The 22,736-nt window shown below is 40.4% G+C and overlaps 1 protein-coding gene across 1 annotated transcript in view; it reads right to left on the bottom strand.

Moving 5' to 3' along the window:
- Positions 1–907: 907 nt before the first annotated feature.
- The window catches only part of DNAH8 (dynein axonemal heavy chain 8), a 197,386-nt gene continuing 175,557 nt past the window's right edge, over positions 908–22,736 (bottom strand). Inside the window, exons 82-92 of the mRNA XM_084832480.1 lie at positions 20,363–20,436; positions 19,164–19,316; positions 16,385–16,540; positions 14,082–14,198; positions 12,165–12,266; positions 11,377–11,537; positions 8,589–8,745; positions 5,707–5,859; positions 4,240–4,429; positions 2,022–2,143; positions 908–1,397 (exon numbers count right to left, since the gene is read on the bottom strand). Of these exons, the coding sequence (XP_084688606.1) occupies positions 1,110–1,397; positions 2,022–2,143; positions 4,240–4,429; positions 5,707–5,859; positions 8,589–8,745; positions 11,377–11,537; positions 12,165–12,266; positions 14,082–14,198; positions 16,385–16,540; positions 19,164–19,316; positions 20,363–20,436 (1,673 nt within the window). The 3' untranslated portion in view covers positions 908–1,109. The remainder of the gene's footprint in view (positions 1,398–2,021; positions 2,144–4,239; positions 4,430–5,706; positions 5,860–8,588; positions 8,746–11,376; positions 11,538–12,164; positions 12,267–14,081; positions 14,199–16,384; positions 16,541–19,163; positions 19,317–20,362; positions 20,437–22,736) is intronic.

The raw sequence follows: 22,736 nt of genomic DNA, 5'->3' as shown, positions 1-22,736 counted from the left end.
TGTCTGGACTTAGTTACTGGATTAGACTGAAAGAAGCCTCCAAGGAGCCCTTGACAGCAAACATTTATAATGTTCCTGTGGTGATTTTGTAGGGGTTGTAGCTTTAAGAGAGCTGGGATTATACCCAGCTCAAGGGAGGCAGCCTATAAAAGGAAACAGGACATAGCAATGGAGTCTGCTTAGTTCTAGGCATAGCTGCTAGTTCTGTTACATTTGTTGTTTATACTTTTAAATAAAGGCTTTTGTATTCTACTCTGTATCCCTAATTAGATACAACAGCTCCTTAGGACTCCTTAGGATTTGCCTAAGCACTTTGACATCAGACATTGTCAGATGAAGAACAGAAGTGTCTTAAGTTGACTATTGGAAGCATGTAGAATACCTTCCATTGGTTCAATGACTTTGTTTCATTGATCTTCGTTTCACTACTTAAAATATTATTTTTTTCTTATAACATCTCCAATAAAATCTGTTCCAGTGGCAACTATTATCTTAAGTTGGCTGTGATTCATAGTTCATTTAAGCCAGTGTTGCTTTCACTTCAGTTGACTTAATTCCATTGACTCCAATGTGACTAAATAGCTTCAGAGCAAGTATCATTGCGCTGATTGTCAGTGTCTTTTTCAAAAATGAAAAGAAAACACAGATCTGCAATTCACAGTTTTGTACTGCTTTTAAGATTTAGAACCATTCTACAGTTTCTGATAGGCACTCTGATTCATGAACCAGTTTAAACAGCATACCTGGATTTAAGCCAAATGAGCTCCAGCGACCTTCCTAATGACTGGGCCATTAAATCTAAATACTGTAGCTTAACTGGTTAGTTAACTGGGCTAATAAGTTCCATTAAAAAATAAAATATGACAAGTGGAAAGGGAAAAATGACCAACACTCAGAACTTGATTTTGCATTTTGACACTAAAAGATTTAATACAGCTGACAGAATATTAAAGCATAACTGTACAAGGCAAAATTACTAGAAATTGTAAAGCAAATGGGAATTGCAGTATAAGGGGGAAGAGAATAGCTAATCATGAGAAAACTGTCAATTTCTCTACCTTTTTTGATTGCTATCTCACATTATAGTGCTTTTATCATAGAAGCAGTATTTATTTGATGTCACACAGGAGGGCCACTCCTCTAAGTATCCAGTGATCTGGGGATACTGTTGTCCTTAGGTAGATTGCAGTAATGTAGGTCAAATCGGTTCTCCTTGGCTTCTTATAAATAGGACAAACATAGAGTTTAGGATCTCTTGGGCCAGTTGTATTAATTGCAAATATATGCACAACAGGGAGCACTGTAAAAAGAATCTTCGCTGTAGATTCAGTGAGTTTATTATTACGTCTATCCCATCCAGCTCCATCCAAGTATAATCCATAAATATATACCCCTTCCTGTGTGAAAAGAATGGATGTTTATTATGCATAGAAAAGTGTCTGTTTTTAAAATTACAGCATGACTTTGTTGACCTAACCTTTTCAATATAAGATATGGTATAATTAGCAAAGTTTGAAATAGTAAAGGAATTTGATCTATAAAGTTTCCAAAATTGCACAAAGTGGGAATGAACAGTGTTCAAATATTGAGTTCAAAATTGAGTCAAAATAATTAATTCTCTCTCTCTAATAGAATATATATCACAATTACGGAATAAACTGAGAAAAGTGCATTGGTGCAATTTTAGGGCACAATCCTATAGTCACTCGAAGGTCATCCAAGGGCCCTGAGGATATTACAGATCTCCCTCTACTTGGGCAGGCAAGAAGGTCCACTCGCAGAGGCCTCCTCCTTGCAGCAACATAAACCTCCTCCACTCCTCCTCCTTCACTTTTAGTGCTCTGATGGCAGGGGATGGGAAGGGCATATAAATGAGAACATCATTATAATTTCTTCCGTTGTTAGAAAATCTAAAGCAAATAGAATGCCATTTTTTTTCTTTAGCAGTTTAAAAAATCTATCTAGAATGATTGGAAAGTATAAGTTGTTCTGAAATTAATGCCAACATATGTCATACGTACAGGAGGAGCTGCTGTGATTTCTTCCTTAATCTGTTTCAGCACTTCGTTATGTATAGTAACTGTATCCAAAGCCCAACCTTTGTGTGCTCGAGTCACTTCTTGTCTCATAGCTGTTAGGAACCCTGCAAAGTGAATGAAAGAACAAGGCAAGTTTAATAAACCTTTTCCTGTTGCCTTTCTTCAAATTGCAATGCTTTGTGGCTAAAGCATCCATGGTATAAAAAGTGCACTAAAGACCCAATCCTATGCATGTTTAGATAGAAAAAAGTCCTACAACTCCCAGCATTCCTCAGCCAGCCATGTTAGCTGAGGAATGCTGGGAGTTGTAGGACTTTTTTTCCATCTAAACATACATAGGATTGCACCCCAACAGAGCAATCCTATGTTCCCCTAGACAGTATCTGGGGTGCCATAAGATGCTGCAGATCCCCTCCTCCACAGCTGGAAACAGAGATCCAAAAGTGGAAGAAGAGATTCAAGCATGGATCTGCACACACACACAGCTGCTATGAAAGCTCTATGGCATCTCCTTATCTGAGGTTGGAGCTCTGACCTCAGGAAGGGAACAGGAAAGGAAGAGGCATGCCAGTATATGGGAAGGGGAGAGGAGCGGCTGAAGAACTAGTAAATCCAAGGACCTCTCAGGCCCTGCCCCTGCCTGGGCAATGTGCAGTAGCTAGATGGGCTCAGAGGCCCACCTAGCAGATATCATAGCAAAGGAGGATGTCAAGGCTGTAAAAATCTCTGCCGTTTGTCCAGCCTTGCACAGCTCTTGCTGGCAGTGCGCTGGATGGGCGGACAGCTCCAGTCTCCGAGTCCTCCATCTACAGAGCAGCAATCCTTTAGGATTGCACTCTAAAATTCTTAGCAGCAAACTACTGGCAAAAGCTATAGAATTAAAAAAAAACCCAGAAAAATACAACTATAGACTTCTGGTATTTATTAGGGAATTAATAGTAGCAGCACCTAGTGGCTAAGGTTTTGAATAACTGGAAGTTGTAATGAACAGAAGCCAGTGAGAGACTTACTATAATGGAAAGTACATGTAGGCTAGAAAGTCATGGAAACATTTCTGACCTGGATTGTATGTCCAGAGAAGCATAATGCTTCCAAAACCTAAACCCACAGATGACCACCAATTCTTTCCAAAAGGAAGCATACTTCGGCAAAAGCTTTTAGAATCAGATAGTAGCATTTGTCAATTCACTACAGTACAGAGTGGTAATTAAACTACTGAAAATGGCAAATGATGTGTTATATTTGACTGTCATTTCTTCTGGCTTTTACTCCCATTTAGTTATTTCCTTTCCCTTCCTTTTCCATAAAAGTGTAAATGTCCTTTGGTGGGAAGAAAGTATGCGAAGAAAGGACGGAAAATCCTCTAAACAAGACCAGGGTATGATTTCATATCCAGTCCCAAAGAAAACAATTGGGTTTTATCAGGTTATGAATTGTTGCAGAATTTCTGTTCACTTCAAACAACAAATCAGCATGCAACAATTTAAGCCCATAGTAAAATGCTATCTTGCTAATAGGGTGTACATAAAAAATGGGGGTAAATGCCTGACAAGAATGTATACATGTTGACTTCATCCATCTGAGAAACAGATCATATGATTTGCTAGAATGTACAACATATTCTGTTGTGGTTCCAAAAAATTAAATTCTACAATGGATGTCATACAGCAGGAATGTTTGGAATTTAAAAAGAACTGCATATACTTTTATATGTATGTCTTAAAGGATACCACATGCATTTGGATAATTAGACATTCAAATAAATGGAAATGCTACTTTCATGTGAATGTGACAGAAATTATGGACATGGAAATGCTCTCATTGTAAAACTGAAAAAATAGCCTCTACATATATTTGATCCCAGCCCATACCCTCTATCAAAACAGCACCGTAGCAGAGTAATCAAACTGTGGTTAAATATAGAACAATGTGCAGTTAATAGAGAGCCAGCATGGTGCAGTGGCTACAGTGCTGGACTGGGACTTGGGAGATCTGGGTTCTAGTCCCCGCTCAGCCACGGAAGCTCACTAGGTGACTTTGGGCCAGTCACAGACTCTCAGCCCAACCTACCTCACAGGGTTGTTGTTGTAGGGATAAAATGGAGAGGAGGATTATGTACACCGCCTTGGGTTCCTTAAAGAGGAAAAAAGACGGGATATAAATGTAATAAATAAATACATTTTACCCTTGTAAAACTTACCCTGAGGATTAAAGAATCCAGTCATCCAAAATACATGTGGCCTCCCTTCAAATACCCAGGTGCGAAACTGGTTGTTTCTCTCTAGAAGTTCAGTAAACCAGAATCCAAGTGTGGAAGAATCCCAAGATACACGTTTCCAAAATTGAGGAATTCGAGCATCATACATGTTATCAAGTGCATCCCTTAAATTCTGAAGAAATTAAAAACAGAATATGCTTTTGTGGAATTGAGTTGAGATGCATCAACTTCAAAATGGCTAGATACTGGAATGTCTGTTTTGACATCTGTTTTTTGTTTTTCGATCTTAATGCCATGCCCCCCCCCCCGCCCCCGGCTGGAGGAATCCTCGTCCTCCTCCAAGTTAAAGCTCTCAGAGACGGACAAGGTCAAGGTCAAGAGACCTGGGGGGAGCCTGGGCCAGTGAGGGAGATGACCATAGGTCCATCCTTACAGGAGGGGAGCTCTGCCTCTGAGGCAGAGACTGGGTGATCACCTAATCCCCAAGAACATTGTCGCCTCAAGAGGTAGGCCAGTAGAGTTCCTTTGAGAAGGAGAGCTCGGTTACCAAGGAGGGCTCCTCAAGAGGAAAGGCCTCTTCAGGAGCAATGCCCTCCTCACAAGTCAAACTGTTGCCAGAGGGATTGTAATGAATTGCAGCTGAGCCCTAGATGGGCTCTGGAAGCAATGGCTATATAAGCTGTTTGTTATCGCTTGCTAGCTGCTGGAAACAATATCTTACTTTTCGCTCTAGTGTCCCATATCCCTGATTTTGCTTTGTGACTGAACCTCTGCACTAATGACTCTTGCTTGGCTCTGCTTTTTGGACTGAGGTCCTGTTTGACTATTCTTCCATATTTGGACTTCAGCTGCACCTCAGCCCTTTCTTTTGGAAACCACTTACTTGCTTGGTAATACTGTGCTTCAGCAACTGCCTGCATCCTGACTCTGATCCCATACTGGACTCATACCTCTGTGCCTGACTATTTGCCTACCTAACTGACTTGCCTGTTGGATTTTACTTGCCATACACAGAGTCTGATCCAGCCAGAGAAGGGTGCTTAAGTTCCTTTTGTACTATCTACACGTCGCTCGCCATTTGCTTTATTCCTCATGAACCTTTGAATACATTTTCATGTGCATTTATCTTAATATATACATATATATGTTTTGTATGCAATTTTGCCTAACATATGCAAGTTTTCAAGCATTTTTCCCTACTACAATGCATTTTTGTATGCTTTTTCCACTAAAATGTGCATTTTTGTGCACACATCTCCCTAATATACACTTTTTGTGTACATATTTTTTTAATTAGAGAACTGTATTGCAAAATCTGGAGATGTGAAAATACCAAAGGATAACTACATCTTGGTTTGTGTATTGGTTTGAGAAATACGAATTAAAATGTAAATCAAACTCATCCATCTCCCATCCCTAGTAATCGTACATAATAATATACTTAGTTACCTCGCTCATAATAATAGTTCCTTCTATGGCTAGCTTAAGATCGCTGAGACTATTACGTAGTATTTTGATAACCTTTTGCATTCGGTCAATTTCTTGCCGAAGAAAAATATTCATAGAATTAAGATGGCCCATTTTAACTAAGCGAGCTTTCACCTGAAAACAGGAAATTAAGAGAAAGCAAGGCAGTCAATAAAGCATTTAGAACAGCACTAACAAAATATATCTTATACTCAGAGAAATAGCAGCCTTCCCATTTATGATGGCAGTCATGCATAAATGGCCTTGTAGGCCCCTTCCAACCCTACTATTCTATGATTCTGTGATTCAGTCGTAGATGTTCTTGGCAGTAGTAGATGTTCTTGGACAGTGAAAATCAAGGTGGAAGGAAGAAAACAGAGAGTGGAGTGGAAGGGACAGAGATAAGGTGGTATAAGTCCCTGCAGGAAATTGGGGAAGAGGGCTGGTCCCATGTAAAGATTTAAGGTAACATATGAATAGACCAGTTCAGCCATCACAAAAATTAGCATATATAGGATGAATATAGACCAAGCACACTCAATGAAGAACAGCTTCCACTGAAATCAATTAAACTTCCAAGTAAATGTGTCTAGGACTGAGGTACTGACATGGTGCTACGACAACCCTTCAAAGCAAAGATGTAAATTTCTGCATTTATCTAAAAGTATGCATATGGTGGGAAATTGTAAGAGTAAAGTCAGTAAATTATTGTAAAGTAAATTAGCAATTAAATACAGAAACTAGTCAAGTGATGTATTAAAACCATTGCAGGATCTAATGCATCTTATTTGAGAACGCTGTAGTATTCATAAGAGGGGCAAAAAAGCCAATAGTAAGTAAAGTTCATGAAAGAGTTCCATACAGGCATGATTAATTTCAATGGAGGCTGCCTGGGAGCAGCACTCAATGGATTGCAACCTAAATCAGTAGACTTTATGATCATCTAAGCACAGATATACAAGGGGAATGACTATCTAGTTAGTGGAAGAGAATGCAATTATTGTATTCTTATGTTTTACTTAAGATTTGTAAGCTCTTCATTGTGGACAATGAATGTACCCATTAAACTTTGAGAAATAAGTACTGCAACTATGTGAAGTAGAGTAGTATTGGATGTATTTCATTTAATAAATCTTTTATGTGTGTGTTTTTTTTAGGAAGGAGGAATTACAATTTAACATCAGCATTATTCTTTCATATTTCTTCTGGATGAATCTTATAACTTGGTTTTTTTTATTGCCCTTGAAGAACCCATTGGATTTTTAAATGGCAGCACAGATGTGCCAGTGTTTGTAGCATCTTGACTATTAAAAAGAGAAAATTATTCACTAATACACACAGTTGTTTGAAGTTATTATAATCTGGGGATGCACATGACCTTTGATGTGATATATGGAATCAAGAGAGCCATTCTCATTGGTAATTCATTAGCTAATAATTTTTCCTTAAGGTACAGCCATTAGATACACATCCAGCCAAATTCCTATTCTAACATCATAAAGAGGCTTTAATTCTCCCTTTATGCTGCACCAAAGGATTCCTTATAACAGAATATTTATGGCTAAGCTGAAGCAGGATTGGTGCATTTCACAAACTTACTCCCCTACAAAATCCCCTACCCCAGTTTTGATGTCTGATGGGGAGAGAGGGTTGTAGAACAGGACAAAACATTTCATTCAGAGTGAGGGCAAATAGCATTATATAAATCAGCCCCCACCCCCCAACTTGTTTGGGTTGGTTGGCACATTTGGAACTTAGAGAGTGACATTGGTGCTCTAACAGTATGGCTGTCATGATGGTCACAAAACACTTATTTCTCAGAAGGAAAACTGGTGAGATGTGGCTTAGTGGTTAAGACATTGAACTGCAGGCCGGAAGGTTGGCAGGACAGCAGTTCGAGACCCGAGTGCCGCGTGATGGAGTGAGCTCCTGTCTTCAGTCCCAGCTCCTGCCAACCTAGCAGTTCGAAAGCAAGACATTGCAAGTAGATAAACAGGTACCGCTTCGGCAGGAAAGGTAACAGCATTCCGTGCACCTCGGTGTTCAGTCATGTCGGCCACATGACCACGGAAGCATCTTCGGACAGCGCTGGCTCTTCTGCTTAGAAATGGAGATGAGCACCACCTCCTGGAGTCGGACACGACTGGCTGGGGACACCTTTACCTTTTTTTTTTAATTTGTCTAAGGACGTAAGTTCAAGGCAGAGGTGGTGGTCTCATCTCCAAAATTTAAAACCACTACTTTGAACCCAAGTAAAGATGGTGCTGGAGGGAAGCACCTTGCAGCATGCCAGGCTCTCAGTGAAAATAATATTGAGAAATAAAAGAAAATTCAGGAGGGGTAGAGAGCCTGGTGGGCACCAAGGGACGTGTCTACAGGCACACTGGTGCCCATGGGCACCATGCTGGTGATCCCCAGAGATAAATGTTTGTTTAAATTGTTATACATTAATGTGCTCCATACCTACTAGCTTTTCCTAGGTGTAGCTTATATCAGCTCAGCACCTACCCATTCCTCTCTAAAGCAACAAAGCCTGACACTTCTAGTTCGGTAAAGCTCTAAAATGTGTCCCTCCATCATGGCTTCCTGCTTTTTGTTTGCAGCTTCCTTTTCCCTTAGTGTCACCAGCCACTGGTGTTGGTTTTTTTTTTACTACTACTACTACTACTACTACTACTACTACATCCACTGAGCATATGCCTAGAAGCAGGTAAGTGCCATTTCCACCTATTCAGTATTCTTGAATCTTGATACTCGCATGTGCAGGTTTTCGAACCACTCAGAAGCTGCAGTTGTCCCCAGAGTCTGCCACCATGTTAGTATTTTCATGTCTGTAACTCTCATACAAAATTTAGAAGAGTCACCTCATGGGGTACATAATCAGGAGGCAGTTTCTCAAGCATATCTTCAGCTAATCGATACACAATGGCTTCTCGAGTTTCTCCTACTCCACCTCCACTTTCCTTTGGTTGAATATTGGTAATGGTATTCAGGACGTCTGCTGCTGTGTTACTTTGATACCTGAGAGGAATTTTAAATAATATGCAATAGTTCAGAACTTATGAGAACAATACATTGTCTGATGAAGGGTGCACACTGAATATCCACTGAATAAAGGACTAGAACATCCAAGCTTAGCGGACGACCACAATGGAATGTCCAGGATGTGTGCCTCTTCTGAACGCTATATGCGCCTACAATTAGATTTTGCTGAAAAAATAAGAGGAAAATATCCAAAGGTGCTGCAGAATATTAGTTTAATTTTTAGAAAGTGAACTGATGCAACTCTTTCCAGAGGAAATAGGCTATTTTTCTTTACTTTTTCTTGGCATCTCTAGCAACAGAACCTGTTTCTCACAACAAACTGTGTGAGAAATTTCCCCTCTAGGGCCACAGGATGGTTCCTGCCACCCACACCCCCATCCCAGTTTACTCTTTTCCCTTTTTGGGAGGCACACTTCAAAATGAAGCAGTGGGCAACAGCCAGCCACCATTCTTTTTATTAGCTAAGAATGTCTTTGGGCCCTAGAGGCATTCATAGAAATAAAGATGCTGCAAGAGGCTGGCGCTTCAGAGCATACCAGCTTCCCAGGGTTTTTTTTAAGGTTTCTTTTAATTTAAGCTATAGCTTAGTGTGCATGCTTGAATGTGACCAATGAATCTCCATGTCTATTTCATATAAATGTTCCCGTATTGATCATGCACATTCTGGAATGGGAATGGCAAAGAATCACTGCCAATCCGTCTCTTTTAGGGATCTTTTAAGGAAGCACTTAATTTCTCTCTTTCACACACACTCATGGTCTCCTACTGCCCAGTTCACCATCTGCATACCCATGAAGTTTTATTGCTAGGTGATACGAGTTTATTACAGAGCCTGACTATTCATGAGCAGACTGGATAGTGCTGGTCTCTGAGTTAGTGTCTGGAAAACACAGTGTCCCCACAGGATATGTAAGTTGGCCATCCCTGATTTAAAACATAATTTCCAAGTTTCTGAGTGTCTCAGGTCCTCAACTGTTTCATTGTTCTTGATGGTAGTTCATTATTTCCAGGCAAGTGTTTTTCAAAATCTGCAGATAATAGACATGTGCACGGTATACAAATTGAGCATCACTTTGAAAACAGGCAGAAGTAGGGAACTTCAGGGAGATGTTACTGCTCCAAATGATTTTTCAAATGATACAATTTTTGGATTTAAAACTTTAAAGCCTAATAACAGGGTAAAGAAAGGAGATGTGGGGAAAAAATCTAACACTTCTGTACATTCCCAGAGCAATAACATGCTAACCACTCAATATACCTAAAATGCCACTTAGCTTCTTCTAAAGGCATTGTTTTCTAAACAACGATGAGTAGCCTAGATGTGATGCGCACAGTGGGTGATCGTCCTCATGCATAAAGCAATATAAAAAACCCAAACAAATACATCTGATGGGTTGAAAGTTTTCTAGCATTCCAAGCAATGTAGCAGTAGGTACTGTGTAATCCACAAACTACTGCTTTGCAGAAGCCCCCCAGGTTCAGGGATTCATGAGACCAGCAGTCAGCATACTGCAACATGGGCAGCTTATACTACTTCAATGAGTGCAACGACTTTTACAGCATAGGGCTCCTTCTCATATTACTTTCAAAAGACGTGGGTATAACTGCAGAAGGCATACTTATGCCTGGATAACAGTGAAATGTCAAAATGATAATATGTATTGTAAGGTAATGCAAAATGTCAAAGCTATAATAAATCTCTCTCTCTATGAGTGGATTTTCAGATAGGGGCACTCCCCCTGAGAATGCAGTCCTGTCTTTCAAAGGTAATATGAGAAACAGACTCTGCCCTTGAATCTGAGGGCTGGAAAATATGCAAATATTTTATGTATAGCAAAACTTTTGAAACATGTGGGTAAATATTACAGTTGAGAATGAACTGTTTAAAGCTTGTTAACAACAGAAATTAAACATTTGATCAGTTTTTAACAATCTTAGAAATGCTAAGTATGAACATCTTGCAAATAACATAATTCATAAGAGAATCACAGGAACTACAGAAAAACAAATAAAATATAACGATAGTTGATTATCTTCTGTAGTATTTGAAGCAGTATTTGACTGCAGTATTTGAAGCAGAAAATAATAAACAACCTGCTATGTATTGAAGGGTGAAAAAGTGACTCAGTGAAAGATAACATTTAAAATGGAATTGGTTATCAGGTAAGATTGAAATTCCATCATTAAATTTGAAGAGCTTCATGAGAACTAACAAAATAATATCCAGTTTTTGCAATCTGTTTAATCAAATTTCAGCTTGTAAAAATGTCAATTAAACCATTTGGTACAAATGGATGGGACCAAAAGTGCTACTGAAATAAAGCTAGAGCATTAAGCAAAGTTTCTCTTGTTAACAGTATAATCATATTTTGAAAATTATACTTTCAAGTTAGAATCTTTCCAGTGGGGCTTACCTCTAGGTAACTGTGCACAGGACTGCAGTCTCAATCTTGAAAAAGTCAAGGAAGGCTTCCATAAATGTTTGGGTTCATATAAATACTGGAAACTTCCAGTAAAATATACTTTATTACTCAGAATATTCAAAATAGTATGGAACTTAAAAAACAACAACAATGGAAGGATTTCATCTTTACTAGACCTACTTACGTAATATCTGCATTAGGATGAAGACCAAAGACTTCTGGGCTATCCATGGCAGGGAGAGTTGAAATGTACTCATGATACTGATCCAGAGCTTTGCACACTGGGATTTTATATCCAGTGTAAAAACAGAAAGTGCTCTCAAACATCTTCTCACTGAACCAGACCTGTGCAAAGTAGAAAAATTTAACAAGGTAACCATCCACAGATTACTTTAATAAATGTAGCATGCTGATAAGGAACTAGATTCTTGGGATCTGAAAAGGATGAAAGACAGTAGCTATTCTGTGGTAGCTGGAGTTTTCCCACCAATATACATCAACACCTTAAATTCTATTCATCAAGTGCATGAGCCATTAGTTCATTATATAAGCAGCTAAAACCCTCCTTCTTTTAAAAAATATAGTAATGGCAATACGATATATTCACCAGTCCACCCATAACCTGGCTTTAATATGTTGATTTTAAAATAATCTGTTATTTTAAAATGTTTTAATTGTTTTAATTATGGGGTTTTATTCTTTTATCTTGCTGTTCGCCACTCCGAGATGTTTGATGTGGATGTTATAAATATTGTAAGTAAGTAAGTAAGTAAATAGATTTTAGAAGAAACACGAAGTCCTAAATTTAAGAACTCTAACTTACCAGATTATACACTTCTGGCTGTGGTTGTCCTAATATAATGTTAATATATTTTAACCACATTCTATAGTTTAGTTCAACTGAAAGTTAACCATTCATCAGTAGAAGCCTGTCTACTTATGTTAAGAACCGTTTTTATTACATTTTCTTACCCTTGCAAAGCAATTAAGAAGACGCTTATCGTAATCATCAGTGACCCTGCCTCCATACTGTACTTCTCCAATCATGTATCGGACTGTGCTCCAAGATATTCCCTAGAGACAAAGTAAATCTTAAAAATCCAAGTATTTAGTCATAATCCATATCTATTTGCTTGCAGTGGTGCCTACTGTGCTCAGAGACCATTTATGGCCTCTGTTACTCTGTCCTATCGCCCCAAAGATCTAAACTGTAAACCTCAAAGATAACTGAGCTGCTCTAGGAAATGCTGTGCTAAGAAATCCCTCCCAAATGGAAAGCAAATAAAAATAATTAAATTTTGTTTAATTTGTGAGAAAATGACCTAAGATTGTGAAAATCTATTGTTAACTAGCTTTTGATCACCCCAGATAGCTGAAAATGATTAGTGAAGAGATGATTTTCTAAATTTCTCACATTCATTCAAGAAGCCTTCCTTCTTAGTGTGGATTGTATCCAATGTTAATCCCATGCAGAGTAGACCCACTGAAGTGAACGAGACTTAGATTTACAGGGTTTCATCTTTCTCTTTTGCTATGTAACCTGAGCTAATTAGGGATCACATAGGGAACTTCATGAAGCCAATAAGATTTGACTATATGGGGATGTCAGTGACAGCAAATGTTGCTGTGCTGCTCTCACTCGGAGCCCTTGAACTAACTCTAGTTGTGCAGGAATGCAAATCCTACTGAGAACAATGTAGTGGGGGTAGAAATATATGCACTCACCTGCATATTTCAATGTGTATCCTGATGTGAATTCATCTGGGCCAACGTTCCCTGTTTTTCATTGCCAAAATGGTTTCAATGTCACAGTGCAGCACGGTACAGGAGGAAGTGTTGGCCTGGTTGCTGAGATAATGGGGATGCATTCCTTCTTCCCCTCATGTGTACTCTGGCATCTTTTTGAATGCCCCCCCATTACCCCAAATGGGTGTGCATTTTGAAGGGTATAAATGTGTTTATGAAATGCAATCTCCCAGTCCAGCTCTGGTCTACAAAGGAGTAGAACTACTACTCATTGGCTGGCGAATGCCATTGCAATACCAGTTTCCTCCTTGTAACGTATCAGTTGCCCAATATATTCATCTTTTAGAACACTTTACACATGTTTTCATGCAGGATCACACACATATTCAATTATTTAAAAACCTGCCAGTTTCAGACAAGAGTTAAGGCTATCTCAGCTTGGCTCAAGCGCAAATTGATGAACACTCCTGGAGTCAGGTAATTTTTCAGAATGCAAAGCAGCCATACAAAAAGCTCAGTGGCAGAGCACCTGCTTGGCATGCAGAAGGTCCCAGGTTCGATCTCCGGCATCTCCAGGTAGGGCTGGAAAGAATCTGGCCTGAAACCTCGGAGAGCCGCTGCTGCCAGTCAGTGTCAACAATACTGAGCTAGATGGACCAATGGTCTGGCTCAGTACAAGGCAGCTTCCTAGGTAGGTGGGTGATCCATGGCTAGAAAATAAGGCAAGCCATTTCCCCCAAATCAGGAAATGGCTCAGCTCATTTCCAAGCCAATCCATATTTGACCTCATTCCCCTACCCAGCCCTTGCTCTCCCCTTCACTTTAGCCTTCTATAGATGACCGCTTCACACTGTCAGGGGAGACTTGGCTGGAAATGCTTCACAGGACCTCTCCTGGTCACACAAAGCTGTAATTCCGGAGACTGGGGGTTGGGTGGGTGGGAAGGAGATAAACTGGGAATTACTCTCTGGCTAGGATTTTAATCTGAGCCAGTGAAGATTTTGAAGGTGTTACAGTATGCCTCTTTTTTTTGAGGTGAGCATTATGAGCCCCTGAAACTTGTATCTCATCTTGAATACACTGGTCTTCACCATCACCTCTACATACACAAAAGATATAACAATATGACATATGGATACCCACTTTCTTAATATCACATTCATCCAAATGATTCTGTATAAACTGAACACTGGCTGTGAAGTCTGCTGAGTTGAATTCGTAGGGAATATTCCAGCCCAAAGGACCAAATTTGCGTCTTTCCTTAATAAAGAAAATAGGTAAAACATAGTATTATTTATTTAGATGTATTTATTAATGTTGCTTTGTCACTAATCAAGGCATTGTGTTTAACAACATATTGATATTTCAAATTAAAACTATGTTCTGCTAAAATATTTTAATGTAGATTTAACCATTAAAATTGATAGAATATTGATAATGGACAAATGTTTCTTGACTTTGAGACTGCTCTGGTCACCTTAATGGAAGACCTATGCTGGGGTCTCAATGGGGGAAATGCAATCCTATTAGTTCTCTTGGACTTCTTGGTGGCTTTTGATACTCTTGATCATGGTACCTTTCTCTACTGCCTGGTGGAGCTGAGCCTTGCAGGTGCTGTTTTGCAGTGGTTCCAGTCCTTTCTGTCCAGAAGGTGGTGCTGGAGGGTTACTGTTTGACTCCTTGGCCATTGACCTGTGGTATCCCACAGATTCTATCTTGTCCCCCATGTTGTTTAATATTTCCATGAAACCGCTAGGAGAGGTCATTTGGAGTAAGGTGCCATCAATATGCTGATGACACCCAGCTCTATTGTTCTTTGTCATCTAACACCAAGGAAGCAGTTAAAATCCTTGAACATTGCCTGGGTTCGATAATGGCCTGGATGAAGGTGAGCAAGCTAAGGTTAAATCCAGACAAGACAGAGGTGGTGTTGGTCAGCAGAAAGCCTGACTCGGTGATTGGAATCCAACCTATTCTGCAAGGGGTTGCGCTCCCCTTGAAAGATCAGGTTCTACTTTGGGAGTGTTCCTTTATCCTACGCTGTCCCTGGATCTTCAAGATGCCAGTGGCAGCGATGGCAAGAAGTGCATTTGCACAATTATACTTGGTGTGCCAAATGTGACCCTTCCCGAATCGCTCTGACTTGGCAACAGTTATCAGTGCCTTGGTTACATCACATTTAAATTATTACAATGTGCTCTATGTGGGGCTAGCCAGGAAGGGCTTCTGGAAGTGTCAATTTGTGCAAAATGCAGCACTAACTAGTCCATGGTATCGGAACCATATTAAACCTGTCCTGAAGGACCTGCACTAGTTGCCAGTTGCTTTCCAGGCACAATTCAAAGTGTTGGATTTAACCTTTAAAACCCTAAACGGCTTGACCTGGCTAACTAAGGGACCACCTGTCTTGCTATGAACCTGCCTGAATATTAAGATCTTCAGAAGGCCCTTTTGAGGGCACCATTACCTATAGAGGCCTGTTTGTCAGGCATGTGTGAAAGGGCTTTCTCCTATGTTGCCTCCAAACTATGGGGTGTGCTCCCTTAATAACTACAATTGGTCCGCATCCTTGTTATGTTTAGAAAGGGTGTAAAGACACATCTTTTCAATTTGGTCTTTCAAAATTTGTAGTTTTAATCTTTTAACTGTTTTACTGTTTTTGTTTTTATTGTTTTAAGGTTTTATTGTTAAAAATCATTGCACACCACCTTGATGGCTTTTTGGCAGATAAGTCAGTATATAAATGTTAATAATGAATAAATAAATAAATAAATAAATTTGAATGAATTATGCAAGGTGGTGTGTATGTGTGCATCTTCTGTGGCTCTAACACATGAAGGAATAGAAGGAAGGATCCCAAGATTCAATGTATCTTTGAAACTAGGAATGGTACAGTACAGCCTTCCCCAACCTGGTGACCTCCAGATGTGCTGGAATACAACTCCCATATATCCAAACCTCCAAATATATCTGAGGGTACCAGGATGGAGAAGGCTGGTATAGTGTGCCCATTCCAAGTCCCATTCAGACTGCAGCAGAGGGGCTCTGAGACATTTGAATTGTTGATGTTGTAATACAAAGTTGAATTATTGTCTTTCCTTAGTTTACTAATTTTCTTGCTTATGTGGAACTATGTATTTTTCCAGCATTGTTTTTTGTGTTACAGTAAGTAGCTGTGGTTTGTCATAATATAAACGTGGAACAATGAAGAAACAGAGCTACTAGTATTACTAGAAGGAGTAAAACTTATAGGTTATTGCTAAAACTTTGAGGCCAAATATTGAAACATTTGAAACAGAAAGATTAATGTTCAATGTAAGGCCTTTATCCTACATTAAAAGTATTATGCTTGTTTGTTACAATAAGTAACAAGAGTTATTTTTCATACATCCCAGCAGGAGGATTCTATTAGGCACAAAGTGAAATGCACAATCTGTCTGTAATACCTGAACAGTGGAGTGCAGGAAAGCTACTGTATAAAGAAGAGGTTTCCACATAGGCATATTGCTGACATCAAGCAAGTCTTGGTTTATACCAGAAAATGTTCTTTTCAAACCTGCTCGGACACCTTGCGGTGGTTCATTTGTGAACTTTATTGAAGACTGACAAGGAGAAAGGAATTTATCTCATTTGATCCAAAAAAATCATACAGTTTTTAAAGCTGAAGTTCAATGCAGAGAAATGCTGTTGTATCAACAATTACACAAACGCAACAAAAGACAGGACTTTGATTCTGGTGTACAATGTTGAAATGATGGTCATGCGACTGAACATCAAGACAATGCTGCCACAGTCCCATAGGATTTGTTTAAACATATGCTCCATGTATTTTAACACATTTATTGTCTCATAGACCCAGTTCTTACATCACAGACTACCCATGGGTTGTTTAAACTATGGATAGTTGTGAATGAGTGGGAATGAGTGAGCGCATTGCTTCCCACTGCCTGATTGCTCCTGCTGTAACCAGGCAGAGCTAAATAATCCAGGGATGGCCAAGCTAGGTATTCTGGGTTGTTGAAGGAGAGACAACATGGAATTGTAACCCATGGTTTGTTCTTAAGTTACGACTCTAGGTTGTCGCTCCCCCAACAACCCAGAATTCTGAGTTTGGATGTCATGATCAACAACCCAGGGACAGAGCATCCACTGGGTGTTTAGCTCAGTGGGAGTGGGCTGGTGGGAACCAGCACACTTGCTCTCTCTCTCCCACTCATTCTTGACTATTTATGGTTTAAACAACCTAATAGACTCAGGATACTTTTATAACATTAAACCCCACCCCTCATCCTCCCAATCTTTGTCATCCCAACCTCAATCTTCAATAGTTATAAAAAACAAAAATTCTGCAAAATGTCCTTCTACCTATTCTTATTCCTTTTTCCAACATCAAAACTTTCCCATGATTCAACTCCCTCCTGTCCCATTCCGGGACTTCATTTGTGCCCATATTTACCAAGACTCAGCTCTCAAATCTGTTTTCATTTCCAAGACTGGGGGTGTCATAAGATGATGCAGAAATCCCGTGACTTTACCAGGACTTTCTGCCTCCGTTTCCTTCACAGGATCATGACATGCTCCATTTCCCCACCTTCCTCCTTCCCCCTCCTCCCTCCTGTTTCTCCCTTTATCCGGGAGTTCTATGTGTTTCATTGATGCAGCCACAAGATGGTGTTGTAGACTAGCTCTTCTTATCGCATTTTTTTTTTCATGGAAAAAGTGGAAATGGATCTCATAGAATCATCGAATAGTAGGGTTGGAAGGGGCCTACAAGACCATCGAGTCCAACCCCCTGTTCAATGCAGGAATCCAAGTCAAAGCATCCCTGACAAGTGACTGTCCAGCTTCATCTTGAATGCATCTGTTTATTACCAGTTTATTTCTGTTTCAAATTAACCAGCAAAATTGCTTGGAAAGGACAAGGCACTGGAGGTTGACGTCTTGTACAGGACCCGCAAACTTCCGTGACTGACCAATCTCAAATCACAGGATAAAAGCCCCATGTGATGACACCCTGAGTCCTGGACAGTGTGCCTTTCCCTAATCAGTGAGAAACACATCCTGATCCTGCAAACTCAGAACTGAGGAACATGCCTTCATGGCAGGTTTGAGTCCCCCCTGCTTCTTTTAAAAAAAAAAAACACATAGTCTTGGATCCATGGATTCTGTAAGTGGAGTCTTGCTCATGGAACCTCCCACTCGTGAAAAATCTGCCCTTCAAACAGCTCCAAAGGGTTGGAGGACCCTCCAGACAGTGTTGGAGGTGGTGGAGGGGGCTGCAAGTGAAGGGGAAATTGGCAAAAATTGCCTCCCTTTTCCATTAAGCAGCAGCCTCTGCTGGATTTCCAGCCCTTCTGCAAACTAAAGTAGCTATTCTGTTCACAGAAGGGCTACTCTGGATCCAAGTCCTTATTCCATTGCTTGTCTGATCCCACTAAGAATGAATTCACAAACCCCAAACCTAACATCTCTATTGTTAGCCCAAGATAGCAGTGATCCATAAACTGCTACCAAAAGAGTGATGCCCTTCAACAGCTAGTTCAGCACTGAGGGGGTCCAGTGAAAAGTCTGGGAAGACCAGGCACTGTAGCATTGCTGGAGGTAAGCTGGTATAGATCTGGAGCCTTTCTACATGAGACATTGCTTGTGCAGTCGTGATTTTTCACTCATGGCAGTTTGTGGGTGCTTTACACGACACTGTTCTTCGCAACCCTTATAGCGGGGGGGAGTTCTAACAAGGAAATCTGGCATTTCTGTGAATGGGGGCATGAAACTCTGGTGTATTTGCTCAGTTCTGCTATACCACAGCACCACCTAGTGGTTGTGTAATGGAACGTATAGAAAGGCAGAGAAAAACAGTGGAAAAAAACATGTGTAAAGGAGCCAATCTTAATCCCACAAAGAATCCAGACGCAGAAGCCTCGGTAAAGTGGCAGGTTAAAAGCCTCATGCAGAAAAGCCTCTGGTCAGCAAGCTGATCTGGAAAGACCACTGGAAGCCCTACATACAAGAGCAGGATAGAAAAGCAGGAGATTATCTGTCTTGTTGGATCAGCCAGAACCCAATGTCTCTCACGTGACTGATGATGAGTCTTTACATTTTTCAGTAGTTTCAGTTTCAAAGCAAGTAATATTTTTCCTTCTCAACTTTTTACCACACATTTTTACCACACATTTTATTTACCAGTTTATCTAAATTCCCTTGAATATATGAGATCTAACTAACCTGCAGCAAAGTAATTGGAAACTTATCATGTGGTTCCGTGGTTATCCAAACTCGGAAGCTCTCATCAGGAATATCAGCAGTAAGCAGCGTTTCCAAAAGTTCTTCCATGAAGTCCAGGCCTAGATGGCAATTCTGAAGTAATACCCAGCCACCCTGTGCCCCAAAATAGCTCTTAAACAATCTGCATACTTCAAGCATACCACAACTGACTAAAAACTACAACTGTATATGATGATTCCGCTGATAGAAGTTTACAGTAGTTTCATGTACTATGTCCTCTCCTATGCCTCCTCAATATTGGTGTTTTGGGTTTGTCAGCAAAAATAAATACAGAGTTGCATAAAAATGAAAAAGCAAGCACTAGGTAGTCTAGGTAAGTAAGTAAAGTAGTACTGCCATCTTGTGGTAGTTATAAAAATTATAGCAGGGCAATTTGTGCAGGTTTTGGTCAATGGGAGGTTGCCTAAAGTAACAAATCCTTTCTAAAGAATCAACAGAGAAACGTTTCTTCAGCTCCGATTTAGCAAATGTATCTTCTACTTTTTGATTATTTAAAGTCACACTATCATCCCAGTCCTATAAACATTACTCAGAAGCCATATTGATAAAGTCCAGTAAAAATTACTTTCAGTTTCAAGCACCGATGCATAGAATACCAGCCATAGTTGTAAGCTTTCTTAAAATCAACCGGGCTTCCAAATAAATGTAAATAAAATAAACATTTTTTAAAAGTGCAAACTACACATGTCTATTCAGAAGTAAGCCTCAGTTAGTTCAATGGGACTTTTCTCAAGTAAGTGAGTATAGGACTGCTCTCTTTTAATTGCTCTCTTTTAAGAGAACTGCTCTCTTTTAAATGCAATATATTTTTGCATGCAGATACGACCCCGATGCTGGGAAAGATTGAAGGCAAAAGGAAAAGGGGACGGCAGAGGATGAGATGGCTAGATAGCATCACCGATGCAATGAATATGAACTTGAGCACACTCCAGGAGAGAGCGCAGGGCAGGAAGGCCTGGCGTGCTATGGTCCATGGGGTCACGAAGAGTCGGACACGACTTAACAACTGAACAACAACAACAAAACCTGAATGAGTTGCGGGGGGGGGGGGCAGAATCTAAAAGACAAGAAAAAAATGGAGCAGGGAAAAACCAGTAAATAGTTTTAGCAAAATATTTTGTCAGGACTGTATAACATACCTGTGCCATTGACATCTGAATTAGTTTACGTGCATGAACTTCTTGTCCCTGACCCATAGAGATAGCTCTGTTTTCTACAACAAATGAAACGACAAAATGCTAATAGGATTACGTAAATTGGCTTTCTCAGGAGCAAACAAGTTTTTTAAAGAGTGAAAAGAATTTTCTTAGCTAATTCAGTTTTTTCATTCTTGGATTCCATTTAGTCATTACTGAAGAATCCTGTGCATCTTTTGTTTATCAGATTTTCAGGGTTATACCTTTGTAATACTTTACTGAATGTATCCTTTTTATTTTATTCTTGTTTGTGTTGTCTTCCATTTGCTATGACTCAATTACATACATGCACTTTAATCTTAATACAGTTAATTTAATATTTTTATTTGTTGCATGTGTGAAGTTCTATGGATGCCATTAGAACTTAGTTAAGGAATAGGTCCAGAGGTAATATTTGACCCTTTAAAAAAAGTTATCTTCTGTGACATTGTGCATTGATGATTACTATAGCAGTAGCTGTCTGTGCTCTTCCAATGCAACCATTCTCTATGAAAGGAAACTGCGGTGCATCACAAAGGCAGGGAGCAAATGCTACTGATGACCAACCATTTGTACAGCATCCTTTCAGGCCCATCAGAGCCACAAAAGCCATATAATCTTACAGGAGCCTGAACTGAGAGTAAGAGGTTCAGAGAGAGCAGAGCAAAATAGCTTTGCCTCCAGGATAAAACTTAGTAGACATTCGCAGCCTTTATTGTGTGTTCGTCTGATGCATAGCAGTGGAATTGTTTGAACTGTAGGCACTGGGTGAAATCTAGTATCATGGGAGTGGATTTCTGCTCATGCAATGGGACTTCCTCTTCCTCTCCCTCTCCCCCTGCACTTCTTCCAGCTCTCCTTCAGAAAGGCCCTTCTAGTGCAGATATTGGGGGAGCTCATAGGGCTTCAGGAGGAATCCATTCCATTAAGAGTGACCATTCTGTTGGTGGACAACACCACTGGATTTCACTCATTGGTATTTCAGTCACTATATACTGGTATTTCAGTTTTGTCCCCCATGCTATTTAACATCTACATGAAACCATTGAGTGTGGTCATCCAGAGTTTTGGAGTGTGTTGTCATCACTATGCTGACAACACGCACCTCTATTTCTCCTATTCATCTTCTTCAGGTGAGGCTGTGGATGTGCTAAATCAATGCCTGGCTGCAACCATGGACTAGATGAGGGCTAATAAACTGAAACTCAATCCAAACAAGACTTGGTGGGTGGTTCTTCTGACCGGATGGAGGGTGCTCAACCTGTTCTGGATGGGGTTGCACTCCCCCTGAAGGAGGTTTGTAGCTTGGGGGTTTTCCTTGAGCCATCTTTGTCAAGTGAGACTCAGGTGGCCTCAGGGGTGTGGAGTGCCTTCTACCAACTTTGGTTGGTGGCCCAGCTACACCCCTATCTGGACAGGGATAACCTGGCTTCAGTTGTCTATAATCTGGTAATCTCCAAGTTAGATTACTGCAATGCACTCTACGTGGACTGCCTTTGAAGATGGTTCAGAAGCTGCAGCTCATGCAAAATGCGGCAGCCAGATTGATAACGGGGACCAGAAGGTCCAAACATATAAGACTGACACTGGCCTGCTTGCACTGGCTGCCTGTATGTTTCCGAGCTTGATTCAAGGTGCTGGTTTTAACCTATAAAGCCTTACACGGCTTGGGACAACAATATCTGATGGAGCACCTCTCCCAATACGAACCTACCCATTAGGGATGTCAGAGAATTCCGCCAGGGATCTCGGTGAGGCCAAATGCCAGTGAATTTGGCCCCCCGAAATCCATGGCAGAACGGCCTGCCACCCCCACGGATCCCCCCCTGGACGAGACTTACCTGGGGTGGATGTTCCGGACAGTGGCGGCTCCAGCAGCAGCGGCAGCTGGTCTTCCAACCGGCTGCCACCGCCGCCATTTGCAGTCTGGTCGCTTCTGGTTTGTTTGGTTTTTTACATAGATGTGATAGGCTATGTAAAGACTTAAGTAGCCTATCATGTCTGGGTTAAAAAAAAAATGCGTACGCAAATGGCAGCAGCTACAGCCGCCGCCATTTGCATTCCTCATTTTTGGCCGTCTTAGTCTAAGTAAATATTTACGTAGACTAAGATGGTGAAAATAAAGGGGAATGCAAATAGCACCCGCTACACTATTTGCGTTCCCCCTTATTTTCGCCGTCTTAGTCTACGTAAATATTTACGTAGACTAAGACGGCCAAAAATAAGGAACACAAATGGCGGCGCCATTTGCGTACGCTTTTTTTTTTATAACCCAGACGTGATAGGCTATGTAAGTCTTTACGTAGCCTATCACAGCTGAATACAGGGACGCAAACGG

Source organism: Heloderma suspectum, chromosome 1, assembly GCF_057233095.1.
Source record: "Heloderma suspectum isolate Gila_16-S chromosome 1, 16-S_ref, whole genome shotgun sequence".
NCBI lineage: Eukaryota > Metazoa > Chordata > Lepidosauria > Squamata > Helodermatidae > Heloderma > Heloderma suspectum.
The sequence above is the reverse complement of the archived record's forward strand: the minus strand, read 5'-3'. Positions and strand labels throughout refer to the sequence as shown.